This window comes from Pinus tabuliformis, chromosome 6, assembly GCF_031772625.1.
Source record: "Pinus tabuliformis cultivar Carrire ecotype Pingquan chromosome 6, CPIR1, whole genome shotgun sequence".
Taxonomy (NCBI): domain Eukaryota; kingdom Viridiplantae; phylum Streptophyta; class Pinopsida; order Pinales; family Pinaceae; genus Pinus; species Pinus tabuliformis.
Window position 1 is genome coordinate 2033618383 of NC_142292.1, and position 20102 is coordinate 2033638484.

At 37.2% G+C, this 20102-nt stretch overlaps 1 protein-coding gene across 1 annotated transcript in view; it reads right to left on the reverse strand.

Moving 5' to 3' along the window:
- Positions 1-595: 595 nt before the first annotated feature.
- The window catches only part of LOC149267412 (uncharacterized), a 29302-nt gene continuing 9795 nt past the window's right edge, over positions 596-20102 (reverse strand). The window contains exons 4-5 of the mRNA XM_089411624.1: positions 2604-3006; positions 596-1409 (exon numbers count right to left, since the gene is read on the reverse strand). Coding sequence (XP_089267750.1) covers positions 636-1409; positions 2604-3006 — 1177 coding nt within the window. The 3' untranslated portion in view covers positions 596-635. The remainder of the gene's footprint in view (positions 1410-2603; positions 3007-20102) is intronic.

Genomic DNA, 20102 nt, shown 5'->3' on the forward strand with positions numbered 1-20102 from the left:
TAGTGTGACAAATATATTGAAAATTAGATCTAATCTGAGTATAAGTTAGACAATCAAAGAGAAAGTGTTTTTCATCTTCAACCCTTTTAGTATCACAAAGGTAACAAAATAATCCAGTTTCACTATGAAGTTAGAAGAAGTGAAATGTTATATCACTCATTTATTTTCTTTTCCACAGAAGCAGCAAAGAATATAAGCACAAATTTAAAAATACAATATAAGAGCTAACATTCATGTGAATCTCAGTACATTTGTACCCTCCATGAACTTTGAAGACCATTTCGATAGAACTGACCTCAATTTTCGTATTGAAATATGGTTCAATAGGGAAAGTATTTTCACCAAAGCCCTGATAATCTTTCCATAGTTACATCGCTGAGGCTACACTGGGTAAGCATCAGTTTGTCAAATAAGATCAAATCCAAATTTCAATTACTATGTGAGAGATAATGTTCACCAGAAATAAATTCCTGTACAGCAGTGCCCTGCAAGAGCATTAGAGATCAAATCAATATCATTTTACCGAGTTTTAGCATTGAACAATAATTCAATAGGGTGAGTGTTTTGATGAAAACCATAATAATAATATGTTGGCTTGCATAAAATATATTCTTACAAGATGTAAACATCAGAAATTAGGACTGAGAAATCAGCCTTTTCAACTTGTCAGTGTGCTCATCGGTAGTAATATGCAATGCAAGACGGAGACTGGTCAAGAGATCATGACGTTCCCAGGATAAGTGAACCTGAGACTGAGCATAAAAGGCCTCTATCACAGAATGATATGCCAGTAACTCTTCATCATGCGTTTCTAGTCTTTGCTCTGCCACCATGTTCAACGGATTATTCCTATGAGCTTTGTTGTCAAGCTCAGTTCTAGGAGAACCAAGTATTGCACTCCTTGTACATCTTTCAACAGGAGTCTCGGTGTATTTTAAGATTTGATCTATGGATTCTGTTAACTCTGTATCTTTAAATCTTTTGGCATCATTACCTGGTGTAGTTTTAATGCCTCTATACTTTCCATCCTTTCTATCATCATAAACATACACTCTTTTCACACCTATCGAATGCGGAGCAAGTGAATTTCCTTTCTGATTTTGTTCCGTATCATTTCTCTTCTTCCTAGATAGGGCTACATCATTCTTCAATATTGCATTTGCGTGATTGAAAGTCTTGGGCCTTCCTGAATCTCTATCTCTACTTGCTTGAAAAGAACATTCTTCAACGTCTAATGTTGCCCTGTTTTCTTTCCAATCATGATTCCTTCTCTGCTTTTCTACTTTTTCTTCAAACTTCCTTTGAAATTGTGCGTTAGTTTGCATATCCCAGGGAGATGATGCTATCGAAGTTGTCTCACTATTTGCAGCCATAGGATATTTTCCTTCATATATGATATTGTTTGTTTGCTACAAAAAAGGGAAAAGAATAGATCAGCCATTTCATTAATCAACTACTCACAGAATCTCCAACTTCACTAAAGAAATTAAATAACTCACTAATACAAATTATCAATGAAATTTTCCAAAGAATTAGGAAAACTAAGCAAAGAAGTTTAATTGGTAAAAAAAGGCTCAATTTAACTTTTCATCTTCTCTATGCCACATAATTTGGTAATATTTCCATGGCAATGCAATGAGAAATGCCTTTCTTAGTTATAGTTCATCCGTGTAGAGGATTTAGAGGAGTTGGAAGATAGAGGATTTAGAGGAGTTGGAAGAAAAAACTAATCTACAGGGAGAATGTACAATTAGATCTATGCCATATTCTAAAGCCCTAGCTCTAAATACAACGAAATTATAATTTAAGAAACTAGAGTCAATCCTACTTGTACATGTTGAGAGCAATGGCTATGTCAAGTATACAACAATCTACAATGTTGTAAGTAAAAACAACCCTATTTATCAATTAGCTGTCCATCTGTGTGGATGGATTAAAATAGAGCCTAATCTACAAAAATAATGGACAACTCGTATTTATAATCTTGCGTAGTCCCAGCTCAACTGGAAATAGAAAACACTGATAATTTAAGGCATCACGACCAATCCTAATGTTTGGAAGCAATGCATATGTTAAATATACAAGAATGGACAATATAGCAAATACATCTAACTCTCTGTTAGATGTCTACCTATGTAATTATTTAGATGGATAATAGTAAGACCTAATGTACAAGAAGAATGGTCAATTGCATAGGTTATCTATTAATGCCTTAGTTGGGTCAATTGCATAGGTTATCTATTAATGCCTTAGATCAACTAGAAAGAAAAGGTACCTTTACATTAAGGATTTCAAAATTATCTGCAAACCCTGGAAAATGAATGCATGCTATTTTAACTATGAATTTGAGCTTTTAAAAGCCGAGGCTGAATTAAATGCAACTGCATGTAATAAATTAGTGATAAACAGCTTAGACATACTAATTACTGTGGGCAGAAAAATTCTTTTCAAAAAAAGCTCTTAATTCACATCTACAGATGCTTACAGATGCTTATGGAAGGCCTTAACTGTATTGGTAATGATCTCCAATATAGCAGTAACCAAATAACAAAAATTGTACATTAAGACCCAAAAACATAATAAAAATACAGTAAATATGTTACCTGTGATGGTAGCGGGTACCATTTTCCTTTTAGCCATTCTTGAGCAGGTCTTAATTTGGAGTAATGATACCTTTTCTGTATATGATTGTGAGGAAAATATATAAGGAAAAACTCAGAATTGGTGCGCATAGCTTGGGTGATGATGCCCGGCCACCAGCAGCCTTCGTCAGAAACTTCAACTGGGTCTCGGATGGAGTAATTGTAATTGTTGGGTGCCTGAGGGGGAATGGGTCTGACTCGGGTATAGGGAACATCTTCTTCTTGTGTCAACCGCTGTGCGTCGCTGTCAGGGTGGCGGTCGTAGCGTACCTTGTAATGACGTCCTCGAAAGGTGATCCTCAATGGAGAGATAAATGTCAAAAGTTGCAACCAAGGCTCCCAAACCAAGTTATCCACAAGCAACCTACTTAAAAAATTATTAATTAATAATACAAGTCTTCATGCATAAGAGTGGTAGCAGTGGGCATGACTAAGTCTTTCGAAAACTTATAAGATTTCTATGTCATTTTATTTTCGTTTATTGATAGATTGTGGAGATAACATAAAAATCATTTCCATCTTTTTGACACCAAGTTGTATCCATCAAAGTTTTCCCAAAGTAGTTTGGGCATTATTACTCATTGACTGTGGAAAGACAATAAAAGACCTGGTCGTTCCTTTTTCAAATAGTTCTTATTTTCCCTCTCACAATTTATGATGGCGATATAACAGAGTAGACTATTGAACATTTATGTTTTCATTGATGTCAAAGTCACGAAGAATTGTTGCACACATGTTTTCATTGATGTGAAATTCATGAATCATTGTTTCACACATGTTATTGATGTCAATTGTAGTAGTGCCACTAATGTCTAAGGCAGAACAATGAATTAAATAGAAGAGGCGACAAAGGATCAAGCAGAACAATAGACCGGGCAATAAAGGTCGAATAAGTTGGCTAAGAAAGCAGTTCAAGCGCATGTCAATCACGCAGTATAAGGCCAAATAGGTTGGTCGAGCAAGCAATTAAAGTGAAAGGAAGGCAAGCCAAGAAGGCAGAGAAGGCCAAAGGTTGAGGAGGCAGAGGAAGCCAAAAAGGCTAAGAAGGATGAGAAGGAGGTAGCCCCAATGATCGCTCTTGGTCATAAAGGTCCAACAAGCCAACTCCCAATAGCTAAGACCCTTTTGGACTTCGGGAGTATTGGCATTGTTAAAAGACAAAAATATGCGCCAAATTCCCGATATGATATGGAGATATGTGGGGAAAAATAGACTTAAGTAGGAATCCAAGGTTGTGCGGAAGAAAAGGTTCATGTGGAGGTAATGGTGTCTGGAAGTTAGCAAATATTTCATAATTCCAATGTTTACAATGGATATATTTCAAGTGTTAACTATGGGCATGACTTTAATCCTTTTGAAAACCTGTAACATTGCTGTCATTTTATTAGCAGTTAATGATACATTGTTGAAGTAAGTTGCACCCATGAGAGTTTTCTCACATAGTTAAGGTATTACTCCTTGATTGTGGTAAGACAATAAAAGTCTTAGATTACTTTCTCAGATAGTTCTCATTTTCCCTCTCACAGTTAGGATGGAAATATGATAATGATGCATAAACTTTACAATTCTGCATAAGAAATTCTAAAGCTTGTTTGGAAAATTTGAAAGACATTCAACTAGAATAAGACAATTTGAACTTACTGTCCCTAACAAAAAACACCCTATTGCTCAGAAAGGCACATGTAGAAACTAAAATTACCAAAATCAAATTTACCATACATGTTCATTGGACTTCTCAAAGCTTTATTGAAGCTGTATCTCTTGAATTATATAAGATAACACCCTATTGCTCAGAAAGGCACATGTAGAAACTAAAATTACCAAAATCAAATTTACCATACATGTTCATTGGACTTCTCAAAGCTTTATTGAAGCTGTATCTCTTGAATTATATAAGATAACTGGCTTAAGAGAAACCCTGATTAGTGAAAACATGACAAAACATATTGTTTGGTTATATTCCTAAGTGAAACACTGTTTTAAAAGACACCACACAAGAATGTAGGGCTCCTTCATGGGTGCAGAGAATTCAGAATCATAACTTGAATAGAGTTAAACATGGAGCTGCAGTATGACCTTTGTAAAGACTTCACAGTAACAATATTTTAATGGCATGAGAAATGCATATGATATTGTGATATTATTTAGAAATGAATGATTAAATTCAAATAAGCATCTCCCACCAAATAACTTTAATAGAGAGCAGATTAAAGAATCCAAAATTTACTCTTGCATGCTCTCATCTGCCACAGAAAAGCTAGCTGTGAATGGATAGTCTGTTGCCCAGGACAGCTTCAAAATGATTGAAAAGTGAATACTCTTAAATTTTTGCAATAAATTGCTAGCAAGAGAGAGTTGGTTCCATGTGCTTTTGGTCTATGGAGGTCAATTGGCTATTATAGTTTCAAAAAGATTAAAAAGCAACTACTCTTAAAACTCTTGCAATAAACTTCTAGCAAACAGAGTATACAATACATTTAACTCGCCTAAACTATTTAGTACAAAGATCTTCAAATTTATTAAGTTTTTCAAGGCAATAAGGGTTATCAATAGAGAATGGAAATTATAAATATGTACCACTCGTCTACATCAAACAAATATTTTACAAGCACTTAGAAAAAAGTTACTTAGGATATAAAGGAAGGAAAATAACTTCTCTGAATGGGGCGTACCCTTGTGCCAGAGTACAGCCAGTTGAAAAAATCAATCATTCTAGATTCCAGAAAGATCCTCTCAAAGGAAAAAAACCAGATTGGTGGGCTTTACTCATTGTTGCATAAACGACATTGATCTGAAGGAAAGGTGGGTTCACAGACTTCACAGTATTTGGTCCATTTGATTGTCATATAAGTTGTGATTGTCTAAAACCAGATTGGCAGAGAGGGTTTACTGATGGACTTTAACCTGTTTTTCTCAATTCTGACAGTGAAGCATTTTTTTTGGGAGGTACAACTTTGTAGCAGTTGTTGGGGATTCATTCAGGACTATTGAATGGTTCTCTTTCAGGGTCAGGTATATTGGTTAGTGGCATTGCTTGGTGACTGCTGCTATATAGTTCAATCCTCCATTGGGATTTGGCAGTGCTTGAGAATTTATTCTTTGTTCACCCTCTATAAGTTCGTTTCTGAGTTTGAGGTTAGCTCTCTGTCCACATTTTGTGCTATGTGGCATGATGAGGTATGTCACCAGTTATTAGTCAGTGGTGTTTTGTTGATAAAGGATTCTCAATCTTTGATTCTGTAGTCTATTTAGATTTTATTTCAGAAATAGTTTCTTTCCAGAAGAGGATATAAAATCCCTTGTATATACCCTTCAACTTTTCTTTTGATTTCTGTGAATATAAGACTTGTTTTGCGAAAAAAGAAGAAAAAGATATCCAAATACTGAAAAAAAGAATTCGGTTTCAATTTTCATTCATTGGAGTGAGAGTACCCAATGGGGTAGAAAAAAAAATTAAAAGTAATTAGGAATGTCAAGAAGGATTTCTGTGCATTGTAATTCATTCTGTAACAAGAGTTAGATTAAGACTAGTGACATCTAGACTTCATTAGAAATCGAGAGCCAAACAAAGACTTCAAATTTAAAGGTGACCAATATATGATAGGTTTATTCAGTACATGAGATGCCAGCAAAACACTCTGAGCCATTTTATTAAATAGATGGATTTGGGTGTTGAGATTTTCTGTTTTAGTCAAATAGTCAAAAAATCTCTGAAGGATGACAACAATAGGGATTCAGTTCCTAGATTAGCTCCAGGTTGTTGGGAGGGAGTTAATGCCTCCTATATTTGATGTGAGGGAGTTATGAGGCTGTTAGATTCTCTATGCTATATAACAGGCAGTCATTCGGATGATTTGCTATGAGTGTGTGAGGATTTCTTGATGTAATCTCCAAATTTGATTAATATATTCCTGATGCCTATGTTTGGTGGACGTAGCCCAGATTGGTTGGGTGAACCACGTTAATTCTTGTGTTTATGTGCTTGATATTTTGCTGTGTGTATTTAAATTTGCTGTGCACCTGATCCAACAATTGGTATCAGAGCATGTTGGAGGTGCTGGTGTGTGTCTGACTGCGGGAGGTGGAGCGCAGCTGAGCACTGAGGGAGCGTGGTGCTGAAGGTTTTGTTGCTGCGTGTGCGCGCTGAGCACTGTAAAATCTGCGCGTGGAGCAAGAGAGCACGGACTTGTGTTGACCGAAGCGTTGGTGGACCAAGGCGCTGGAGGCGATCCTGATATTAAATGGTGCGTTGTTAATTGCTGGTCGCTGTTTTTTTTTTAATTGCTGGTCGCTGTTTTAATTGCTGGTGCTGCGTAATGATGACTGTTTCATATAATATTAAATGGGGCGTTGAGAATGGAATTGCACGAATGTCATTGCCCGATATAATTTGTTGTGGAGCGCTGGTTTTTTATGTTAACGCTGCCTCATAAGTTAACGCTGTTTTTTATCTTGTTCTGTTTCAAATGAAACCGTGCTGCAATCCCTATCAAATGAAACCGTTCATTGTCCAATAGTATCCAGCGTTGTATATATATTTCTAAATAAATGCAAGCGTTGTATTTCGGGGGATCAGACTTGTTCAGAAACAAGCTGAACTTTAAATTGAATGAATCATTCATTATTTCGGATTAACTGTAGCTTTGGGATTCGGAGCCAAGCCTGCCGAAATATATTCTCCCACCATACGCTAGATTCAAATATCCTCTGCTGATTTAAAACTTGGAATTGCACTGTTGCCTGGTCCTATTAATGAATCCGTTTGACAAATAATCAATGGAAAGTCGGTAATGATTTTAATGCCATTAACCAAACAAAGAGGAGTGCGTACTTACTTTAATGCCTTTAAACAAAAAGGAGTACGTAATTATTTGTTAAACAAAAAAATAGGAGTTATAAGGTATATTGAAGTTTTTTGAAAAGGACGTATATTATTTTTTTTAAGTACATATGGCAGAGGGCAGTTTTCTTTTAAATAAGTGCAAAGGGCAGTTTTTTTAAAAAGCAGAAGTACACAGGCATAGGCAGTTTTCTTTGTTATGTAAAAACAAAGGCATAGACAATTTTGTTTTAAATTGCTGGTTTGATATTGGAGATTATTGTGTTTTTTGATACAAGATGGCCAAAACTCAAAGTGCCCGGTTTGAAATTGAGAAATTTAATGGCAAGAATAATTTTGAGATCTGGAAGGTGAAGATGCACGATCTGTTGGTTCAACAAGGTGTGGCGAAAGCACTGTTGGGGAAAAACAAAAGGCCTCCTTCTATGACGGAGGATGATTGCGATGAGATGGACGATAGAGCTCTGAGCGCAATTCGGTTATGTCTGGCGGACGATGTTCTGTTCAACATTGTGTCAGAGAAATCCGCCGCAGGCTTGTGGTCAAAGCTTGAGAAGCTCTATATGACGAAATCTTTGACAAATCGGATTCTCCTGAAGCAGCGGCTTTATGGTTTGCGGATGAAAGAAGGTACCTCAATTGTTGATCACCTGAATGTTTTTAATACCTTATTGGTGCAATTAGACAGTCTAGATGTGAAATTTGATTCAGAGGATAAGGCAATAACTCTATTATGTTCTTTGCCCGAATCCTGGGATCACTTTGTTACTTCCATAAGCTTTAGTACATCAGATATCCTTGAATTTGACGATGTTGTTGGAGCCTTGTTGGCTGAGGAGACGAGGAAGAGGTCGAATGCAGACACCTCTACATCAGAGGTCATGATGGCCAGAGGTCGCTCACAAGAGAGACACTCCGGGGGAAAGCATAGCAACTCTCGCTCAAAGTCCAAAGGAAAGAAGCCAAAGGTGAAGTGCTGGCATTGTGGCAAGGTTGGACATTTAAAAAAGGATTGCTGGAAGCGAAAGCAGGCTGCTAAAGAAGGCTCTTCGACAGAAAAGAAGGAAGCCAACACCACGGATACAGGTTCAGTATCAGGTTCAGGTATGAGTGATGAGGTATTTTCAGTTAATGTTTCAAAACATGATCAACATTGGTTGTTAGATTCCGGGGCATCTAACCACATGTGTATTCATAAAGATTGTTTAAAACTTATAAATCAATTGATGATGGTGTTGTGTACATGGGTAATGATGTAACATGTAATATTGTGGGAATTGGAGCATATAACTGCAAATGTTTGATGGGACAACCAAAATATTAACTGATGTGAGGCATGTACCATATTTAAGAAAAAATTTGATTTCATTAGGAGCACTTGATTCAAATGGATATAAAACTGTAATTCAAGGTGGAGTAATGAAAATTTACAAAGGCATCGTGCTAGTTATGAAAGCTAAGAAAGTAGGAAATCTATTCCAGTTAGAAGGTAGAACTGGGTCAGATCATGTGTCTGTGTCTGAACATGACAGTAGTTCCATTCACTTATGGCATCAAAGATTGGGGCATATGAGTGAAAGAGGATTGAAAATTTTGGCTGACCGAAAGTTACTTCCTAATCTAAGATCTGGAAAATTGGATTTCTGTAAACATTGTCTGTTTGGTAAACAAAGTAGACAAAAGTTTAAAACAGGCAAACATACTAGTAAAGGTATACTTGATTATATCCATTCAGATGTTTGGGGACCAGCCCCTACAGCGTCATATGGTGGCTCGTCATATTTTGTATCATTCATTGATGACTTTTCTAGAAAAGTGTGGGTCTACATGTTGAAAAAGAAGTCTGATGTTTTTACACTTTTCAAGCAGTTTAGAGCATTGGTAGAAAACAGCACTGGTAGAACTATAAAATGTTTAAGAACTGACAATGGTGGTGAGTTTTCCTCCAAGGAGTTTGCCAGCTATTGCAAGGATGCAGGGATCGAGAGACATAAGACCACGGTTTATACTCCTCAGCAGAATGGAGTTGCTGAACGCATGAACAGGACTCTTCTAGAGAGAGCAAGGTGTATGCTGAGTAACGTCGGGTTGCCGAAGGAGTTGTGGACGGAAGCAGTGGCAACTGCTTGTTATGTGATAAACCGATCTCCATCAACGGCAATAGACTGCAAGGTTCCGCAAGAGGTATGGACAGGACACCCTTGTGACTATTCTAAACTCAGAGTGTTTGGTTGTGATGCATATGCTCTAGTGCCTAAACATCAGCGAACTAAATTAGATCCGAAATCGAAAAGGTATGTCTTTGTTGGGTATGGTGATGGAACAAAGGGATTTAGATTGTGGGATCCTACTACCCGCAAAATCATCATCAACAGAGATGTAAGGTTTAATGAATCCTCTCTTGTACAGTTAGATGTAGATAGAAGATTAAAACAGGATGATGTATCTGATTTCCATCATATTCAGTTTGACAGCATTTCTAGTGATAGTCATAACGACCATAGTTCAGATTCTAGTCATGAACAGGTTTCAGAATCAGATTATGAACAAGGTTCAGATGGAGGACATGAACAGGTCTCAGATGGCGATCATGAAGAAATTCCTACAGTTGATAGACAGCCAATTGTGGAAGCACCAGAAACATTCTTAAGGAGGTCTACAAGGATCAAACGCCGTCCGAGAAGGTATGATGATCATGTTACTTCAGTTGCTTTGATCGCTAATGATGATGAACCTTTGTGTTATCAGGAAGCTGTAGAAGGTTCAAATAGTGACAAATGGAAAGCAGCCATGAAGGAAGAAATGATGGCCTTAGGTAAGAATGGCACGTGGGATCTGGTTGAACTTCCCAAAGGCAGAAAACTGTGGGATGCAAGTGGGTATTCAAGCTGAAACGGGGTGTGAATGATACGGTAGACAGGTACAAAGCTCGGCTAGTTGCAAAAGGGTTTTCTCAGAAAGCTGGCATAGACTTTCATGAGATATTTTCACCAGTGGTTAAAATTGTTTCAATTAGAGTTGTGTTAGCATTAGTGGCTTTGTTTGATTTGGAGTTGCAGCAGTTAGATGTTAAGACTGCATTTCTACATGGTGATTTAGATGAGGAAATATATATGGAACAACCGGAAGGGTTTGTTCAGCATCGCAATGCGAAATTTTTCTGCAGGCTCAAGAAGTCATTATATGGCCTGAAGCAGTCGCCTCAGCAGTGGTATAAGAAGTTTGATTCTTTCATGTTGAGTCAGAAATATGTAAGAAGTGAATATGATCATTGTGTTTACTTTAAGCAGTTAAATAATGGCATGTTCATTATCTTAGTATTGTATGTTGATGATATGCTTTTAGCAAGCAAAAGCATTGAAGAAATCAACAGGTTGAAGACTCATATGGCAAGGATGTTTGATATGAAAGATCTAGGAGCGGCAAGACAGATTTTGGGCATGGAGATTTTCAGAGACAGGGGCAATGGTAAGCTGTGGCTATCACAACAGAAGTATGTTGAGAAAATACTTTTGAGGTTTGGTATGAACAATGTGAAGCCTGTGTCGATCCCTTTAGCTTGCCATTTTAAGCTTTCTTCGAGTTTATGTCCTAATACAAATGAAGAAAAGGATTATATGTCTCGAATTCCTTATGCCAATGTAGTAGGATGTTTGATGTATGCGATGGTGTGTACGTGACCAGATATTTCTCATGCAGTTGGGGTTGTCAGCAGGTACATGGCAAATCCGGGTAAAGAGCACTGGTCAGCAGTAAAATGGGTGCTTCGGTACTTGAGAGGCACAAGTAGTTATTGTATTTCTTACAATAAGAGTAGTGAATTTGTTTGCGGATATGTTGATTCCGATTTTGCAGGTGATTTGGATAAGAGAAGATCAACTTCAGGGTACGTCTTTACTCTTGCAGGTGGAGCTATAAGCTGGATGTCAAAGCTACAGAATATTGTTGCTTTATCCACTACTGAAGCAGAATACATTGCTGCTTCTCATGCTTGCAAAGAGGCGGTTTGGTTGAAAGGTTTGCTTGGTGAGTTTGGTAGGTTACAGGACAACATCAGGTTACTTTGTGACAGTCAAAGTGCAATACATTTGGCTAAGAATCCGGCCTATCATAGTAAATCAAAGCATATTCCAATCAAATATCATTTTGTAAGACAGGTTATCACTGAAAGGGGAGTTTCTCTTGAAAATGTGCATACAAAGGAGAACTGTGCAGACATGTTCACGAAACCAGTTTTGTTGGAGAAGCTACGCTGGTGTTTGGCTTCTCTTGGCTTGCAGAAAAGATAAAATAATAATAACAGGGCATCAGGGGAATTGTTGTCAAGGTGGAGATTGTTGAGATTTTCTGTTTTAGTCAAATAGGCAAAAAATCTCTGAAGGATGACAACAATAGGGATTCAATTCCTAGATTAGCTCCAGGTTGTTGGGAGGGAGTTAATGCCTCCTATATTTGATGTGAGGGAGTTATGAGGCTGTTAGATTCTCTATGCTATATAACAGGCAGTCATTCGGATGATTTGCTATGAGTGTGTGAGCATTTCTTGATGTAATCTCCAAATTTGATTAATATATTCCTGATGCCTATGTTTGGTGGACGTAGCCCAGATTGGTTGGGTGAACCACGTTAATTCTTGTGTTTATGTGCTTGATATTTTGTTGTGTGTATTTAAATTTGCTGTGCACCTGATCCAACATTGGGTACATAGAATGAGCTGAAATGATAAAACATGGGCTTGCTAAGCAAGCTATGCAGAACCCAAACGAGATATCTTTGACATAGATGAGGAATGCCTTGGAACAAGAAATGTGCATTGCCCATAAATAATCTGTTGTTAACTCCTGGCTGTGATAAGTATCTCATGGTTGAATACTCCTCGGAATGCTCTGAAAATTTAACCCCAGACTCCTCTTCCCAAACCCACAAAGAACCGGAAATGGTTTGGGCTGAAACCAAGAGACAGAATTGTCCCCTAACAAGTGCGAGTGGCCCAACTGGCCCTTTGAAGTGGAAATCTGACTGAAATAAACTGTTGGAACAACCCTCACTCTTCACTACTAGAATCCTCCAAAAATCCACTGAAAAACATCCAGGAAGGTTCAAATCCTCAACCCCTCTTCATCTCCCAACTCAACCCACAAATTGTCTGCACAGACCTATGCTGTCCTCCTCTACGCACAGCCAAAAATGAGCAAGTTTGGCCCTCCAATTCAGCCCAGTAATCATGCAAATATTCTCTCCAAATTCTCACTCCAGATGAGTGATTTCTACCCCGGAAATTCTGCTATTCAATTCTCTCTCCAAATGCTGCGTGAGGCCCCTCCGCTACTACCCCCACACCCAAGAAACTCGCACCCCTGAATTTCTGCTGAAATTGAAGCTCAATAGGAGCCCTGTGTTGGTCTCCTCTAATTCCTAGCTAGATAGACACTCTAAGTTCTCTGAAACTAGGTTGGATTTCTCTTGAATTCCTCGTGCTCAATAGCACTCTACTCTCCTGCGCTGAACTGTTAGTTTTTGTAGCATCGTATATGTTCTAGCCACGAAATTTGGTGAAGAGGCTAGACTACATGAGATCTCCAAAACCCATAAATCATTTATGGAAATTCCACTTAAAGATGGCTTAATTAGATTATTAACCAGTTTTTAAATATTTCCTAAGTCTAAACTTAGGGAATATGGTTAATTAATCAGAATTAATTAATTCAAAGTGTGAATCATCTAGAAACTCACACGAATCGACTTCAAGATGATCCTAGCCCCTGATTTAAATTTAATCTTAGCCGTTGGAATCCGAATAGAAGATTATAAGAAGAAGTCGATGGGAACTTGGAGAAGATGCACCAGAAGTTCAATTTCCTTGGTAGATCGATTTCCAGAGTACAGCAGCAGTTGCCAGAGAGCCATAAATCGAATTAGAGAGTGAGGGGCAGGGATAGTGAGGTTGGGGGAAGATTTCCAGATCCAGTGAGTGCATTTGCAGAGAGGCAGAAGTACCACAGTGAGGCTGGCGCAGAAGCCTCTAGAGGTCAGTTTGATTTAGCTAGAGAGAAAACCGAGTTTCAGTTCTAGAGGCCGCTAAAGGGTTCTAAAAGGCTGGAGAGACAATTTCTCAACCAATGGCAGACAAGACAGCTATAGGAGTAGTTGATTTAGATTGAGCATGGAAAACACTGCACTAGGGTGATGCAAGCCAGCGCAGAGGCAGTGTGGACGACTCACTTGGAGTCGCAGTCAGAGCCGAGATTTGCCTGTGGGGTGAGGAAAATTCCTCACTAGAATTTTGCCAGTGTTTTTCTCTGTAGGATTGCCAAATTCGGCATCCAGATTATTGTACTCAAAATTTCTCACTGCTGCATAATAATAAAACCCTCAACTGTTGCACCGGTTTTCCAAAGTTGGGTTTTTCCGGGGACATTTGTTCAAAAATAACGGTGTCATTTTTGTGTGTGTGCTAGTATTTTCTCAATTTCCAATGCTACTCTTTCGGAAGTATTTTATTTGTGAAGGTTCTGCTGCACTGGTTTTCCCAAGTTGGGTTTTTCCGGGGATATTTGTCCAAAAAATAACAGTGTCATTTTTGTATGTGTGTGCTAGTATTTTCTCAGTTTCCAGTGCTATTATTTCCACAGTATTTTATTTGTGAAAATTGCAGTGTGATTTATTCAGTATTTGTCGTAGCAAATAAATTGTTAAAATTAATTAACAAGTAGAAGAATAATTTCTAGTTGCTGCAATAGGATTCCAGTTTTGGAATTTTCACATGGTATCAAAGAGTGAGAGATAAATCGGGAAGCTCAGCAGCGGAGAAGAGAATTTTGCTGCTCGATGGGAGTAGCAGGCCGAAATTCTTGAAGCAGCACAGTTCCTTGACAGGGAAGCTAAGTTGTTGGGAAGGCATTCGATCTTTAGTTGTAGGGTTGCAGAAAAGTCGAATTGTCTGGAATTGGGCGAACATTTGTAAACAATAAATAATGGAAAAGGAAGAGTCGTCGAGAGATGAAACCCAAGAGTCACTCCCTCATGTAGATAACCATGAACAATTTAAATGAATAAACATAGTTGATTTGAGGAGTTACCTCTTGGCCTGACATGATATGAGTGCCAACCCTTTTTTAGTTTCCTCCTCTTGTAACACCCTTTTGCCATTTCTGCAATCTTTCCCATTTCTGCAATTTGTCATATTCTTTCCGTTGAACATTGCAATACATGAACCTCTTCGCAAACCCTAACATGGTTTTCTTCTCAACGCTGCTCCCACCTAGTATTGACCTCGGCCCCTTGGCCTCTCCCCTCAATCTCGCTCCCATACGTGGCCCGAACGAATTTGAGTGCTTGGCCTCGTTCTAGTGATGGCGCCGCCCAGACATGGTGTATGATGCATGGTTTGTTGGAGGTGCATTCACCATCAAATGACTGGAGGACTCTGCATTGAATATGCTAGTCTGAATGGTATCAAAGTGGCGCAGCGGAATGGTATTGAATTCCATTTTTTCTAAATTTCGTATGGCTCAATGGTATAATGTTTCAATAGTGTAAGCAGTCCTCCCGATTTTAAATCTGCCGCATGACAGTCGACTGTGTAATACCACTACTCCACCCATACGCACAACCCTTGGCCTCCATACCACTGTGGTTCCTAATACCAGTGCTCGGCCTCCATACCACTGTGGTTCCTATATACCTGTGCTCAGCCTCCATACGCACATCACTCAACCTCCATACCACTGTGGTTCCTATATACCAGTGCTCGGCCTCCATACGCACAACGCTCGACCTCCATACCACTGTGGTTCCTATATACCAGTGCTCAGCCTCCATACGCACAACACTCGACCTCCATACCACTTAGTTTAATTTTAATGTTTTTTTTACACGGAAGTATGGGCACATAGATGTATTTTGTTATGTTGTTTATTGTTTTATGTGTGAAGCGAAAAAAAGGTGAACACAGCAGTGTGAGGTAGTTTGAGAGGCGCAGCAGCTCAAGATAAAAAATATTTTTTTGGGAGATTGAAATGTATTGCAATGAAGTGAAGTGCGCAGCACTGTGAATTTTTTTTTGTTGAAATGTAATGTAATGGAAATGCCCCAGGTAAGGAATTATAATTACAGCAGTAAAGTTTTTTTTAACACAGCAGTGTTTTAATTTTTTTTTTGGAAAAGAGTATTACTCTCTGTTGCAGAGACAGAGTAAACTTCCTTTTAAAACTGGTGTAATCCCTCTGTTCGAGGAAGAAATTTGTATCAGACAGAATAAATACAAGTTTTTATGTGTTGCTGAAACCTCTGTCTTCTAAAAACAATTTTATTTTGGCTTCCTTGTGTTAAGATTCTCGTGGAAACAGAGCATTTTCTCTGTTCAGTCTTTCCTTTGAAATTACCAGAAATTTCCAACAACCAGCAGCCTTTGTCAGAAACTTCAACCGCGTCTCGGAGGGAGTAATTGTAATTGTGGGGTGCCTGAGGAGAAATGGGTCTGACACGGGTAGAGGGAACATCTTCTTCTTGTGTCAATAGCTGCGCGTCGCTGTCAGGGTGGTGGTCATAGCGTACCTTGTAACGACGCTCTCGCCCACGACCATAAGCAACGACAACCACGGCCTCTGTTCAGGCACCATCTCTCTGCACCTCCACTCTCGTCTTTTGGCCCATCCCAGCGATAGCCACTGTATTACAACGAAACCCCAGAATCGCAGTCAGTCAAGATCACGACAACTACTCGATCATAGTAACGACATCTCTTGCAGTGAGTGAGAGAATCCTAAGATTTGAGTATTGGCTAAGTAAAAGCTGCATGAAAAAAATATATGTTGCTTCCACCTCGTGGGGTGGAAGTTTTTGTGAACCGCTGCCACCATATACCATGTGAGGTATTGTGTGGTCAGAGACAACCGGATGTTTTTCAATTTGGTATTTGGCTCTCAATGTTCGATGTTATTGGATCTCAATTGGGTGTTTTGATGGCTCTTGATGTTATTGGGTTTGAAGTTGGTTTCGTGTTTGGTTGTATTTGGATCGGCTCTAATTATAGAATTAATTTATTATTATAAATTAATTATTATTATTGGGATGATATTTTGAAATTATTATTATTATTATTATTATTATTATTAGTTATGATGAATTTTGATTTGGAAGTGAAAATGTATTTTTAAAATTATAGGTCATAATTTAGCGAGAAAAATAATACAAATTCTGGCATTTTACTAATACTGTGAATTATTTTATAAACAATTATTTATGTTGAATTTTGATTTGGGAATAAAAATGTATTTTTAAAATTATAGATCACAATTTAGCTAGAAAAATAATAGAAATTCTGGTATCCACGAACACTATGAATTATAATATAAACAATTATTTATCTTATTAAGCAATACATTTACAAGAAAATAACTTTGTAACCTCATAAACACTAAAGGTGTCAACTCAATGAATTAATTATAACTTAGTAGGACCAATATAGAAGGCTCACGACACCTGTTCAGATTCTGTGAGGGACAATGAATATCAATAAAGAGGGCTCACTACCCCTAATCAGATTCTGCGAGGGACAATGAATACATGTCCTGAGGTAAAACCTCAACATAAAAAAGCCAAAAAGCCTTCGACTTAATTAAATGTTATAAAATATTACTTTTAAAGAATAATTAATTTGTATTTTTAAAATCAATTTATATATTTAAATTTCATTAATTTAGATCTTACATTTTTTTAAATCTCATGCATTTAATTTTACCTCCATATGAAATTCTCATTAATCTTAACATTTGGAAGATCAAATCTTCATAACCCTTTTTCCCAAATGATTCTATGATCATTACTTGGTGGTGCATGAAAAGCTAGAAAAGTGCATATAATATATATGATAAAAATTTTAAATTTATTATTTAGTATGAATTAGTAGTAATTTGCCATAATATCAAATGATATGTCGTCCCTTTTACAAACATTGAACAAAATGGAAATTAAAATACAATTGTCATAACAATCTCATGAACCAAATTGTACCAATCTATCATGCTACTTCACTTTTGGCAAAAAAAACTTGACATGCACAATGAAATCTAGATATTGAAATAAGAATTTACACTTGTGTTCCACTTTAGTCAAATTCACTATACATACATGAACTCCATCAAAGTAGAACTATTCATTGAAAGACAAAAGTCAAATGAGAAGCAAAACCTAAGCTACTAGTGGTGGCAGCCATTTCATAGAGAATCACATTAAGCCTTAACTTTTGTTTTAGAATTCACTGTTTCTATCCCATTACTATAGTTGGGGTCAAATTGTCACATTAATTTATACATTTAAAGGTTTTGCCTGTTTTATCGTCCATTTTCATGAATTTTCTTCTAAATGTAAATGATGATTAATCAACATATAGAATTAATATTGACTAATTGAGGTTTATGTTGATTTGTCAAATTTGACCAGATTGAGATAATGTGAATCAGCTAATGTTTTTGAGAAAAGAAATTGTAAATCCTTACAAATATTTCTTATCTTGAGTGTTTGTAGAGGATATATTTTAAATGCTAGACATCCAAGAGAAAGAAAATGCATTTTTTTCTACAAAATTCATACAGATTGACATTTTAAGAGTGTTATGTATTTTCTACTTTTATGACATTGTTGAACTCATAAATCTCCCCATGAATAGGTGGCATCAAAACCTAAGGCATTTCTCAAACTCTTTAAATTATTTGTACATGATGTGGCAATGCCTTTGAATGTCATCTTGCCTTAGTATGTGTGAGATGCATCCTTAATAAACATATATGCATGCAAATAGGCCAATAAGGGCTCTCGAAGTCATAAATCTATCGTATGTGCTACCATGCCTCAAATATGAAGGCAGAAATCTACCACATGTGCCACCATGCCTCAAATATTTAACAATGCCTCGAAAGGTGATCCTCAATGAAGAGATATACTTTAAAAGTTGCAACAAAGGCCTACAAACCAAATTATCCACAAGCAACCTGCTTAAAAGTTTATTAAATAATAATACAAGTCTTCATGCATAAGAGCGGTAACAATGGGTATGACTAATTCTTTTGAAAACTTATAAGATTTCCATGTCATTTTATTTCCAGTTATTGATAGATGGTTGTAATTTAAAAAATATTTCCATCATTTTGACACCAAGTTGCACCCATCGTAGTTTTCACAAAGTAGTTGGGGTATTACTCCTTGATGTAGAAAGACAATTAAAGGCTTGGTGATTCCTTTTTCATATGGTTCTTATTTTCCCTCTCATAGTTATGATGGCAATATAATAGAGATTTATAAGCTTTACAAATTAGCATAAGAAATTCTAACAAACAACACTTAAATTGTAGTTGCAATAGATTTCTTAGAAAATTTGGAAGACATTCAATTAGAATAAAACAATTTGAACATACTATCCCTAACAAAAACAACACCCTAGTGCTCAGAAAGGCGCATGTTAGAACTAAAATTACCAAAATAAAGTTACCATACATGGTCACTGGACCTTTTAAATGTTTATTGAAGTTGTATGTCCTTTAGTATATAATACAACAAGATTAAGAGAAAGCTTGACTTGCAGAAAAATGATAAAACATATTCTTTGATTACATGCCGAAGAGAAACATTGTTTTATCAGACACCATACAAGATTGTAGGGCTCCTTCATGCATGCATATAATTCAGATTCATAATTTGAACAGATTAAAACTGGAAAATACAATATGAACTTTGTAAAAGCCTCACAGTAATAATCTCTCAAATTTCAATGACATGAGAATGCAATATGATATTGTGATATTCTTTAGAAATGGAAAATTAAGTTCAAATAGGCATCTCCCACCAAACAACTTAATAGAGAACACATTAAAGAATCCAAAATTTACTCTTGTGTGCTTTCATTTGCCACAAAAAAGTTAGTTATGAATGAATAGTTTGTTGCCTATGACAACTTTAAAAAGATTACAGAGTGAATACTCTTTAAATTCTTGCAATAAACTACTAGCAAAACTGAGTGGACTATTGAAAAATGTGTGTTTGTATTGATGTCACAGTCATGAAGCATTGTTGCACATATGTTGTCATTGATGTCAATTGTAGTAGTGTCACTAATGTCGAAGGAAAAACAACAGATCAAGTAGAAGAGGCGGCAAAGGATCAAGTAGAACATAAAATCGAACCAAAAAGGTTGAATAGGTTGGCCGAGCAAGTAGTTCAAGAGTGAATCATGCATCATAAGGAAAAATAGGTTGGCCAAGCAAGCAATTCAAGTGCAGGGCAGGCAAGTCGAGAAGGCCGAGAAGTTCAAAGGCTGAGGAAGCTAAGGAGGCCAACAAGGATGAGAAGGTTGAGAAGGAGGTAGCCCCAATCATCACTCCTGGTAAAAAATGGCCAACAAGCCAGCGCCCAAGGGCTAAGACAACTTCCAGAGTATTGCCATTGCTTAAAGAAACAGATGCTTCAACTTCACAATATGATGCAGAGATATGTGGGGAAAAATATGCAAAGTAATAAATGTTGTGTGGAAGCCAAGGTTGTGCAAAAGAAAGGGTTTGTATGAAGGTAATGGTGTGTCGAAGTTAAATCTTGTGTGGAGGAAAATCCTGTGCAAAGGTATGGGT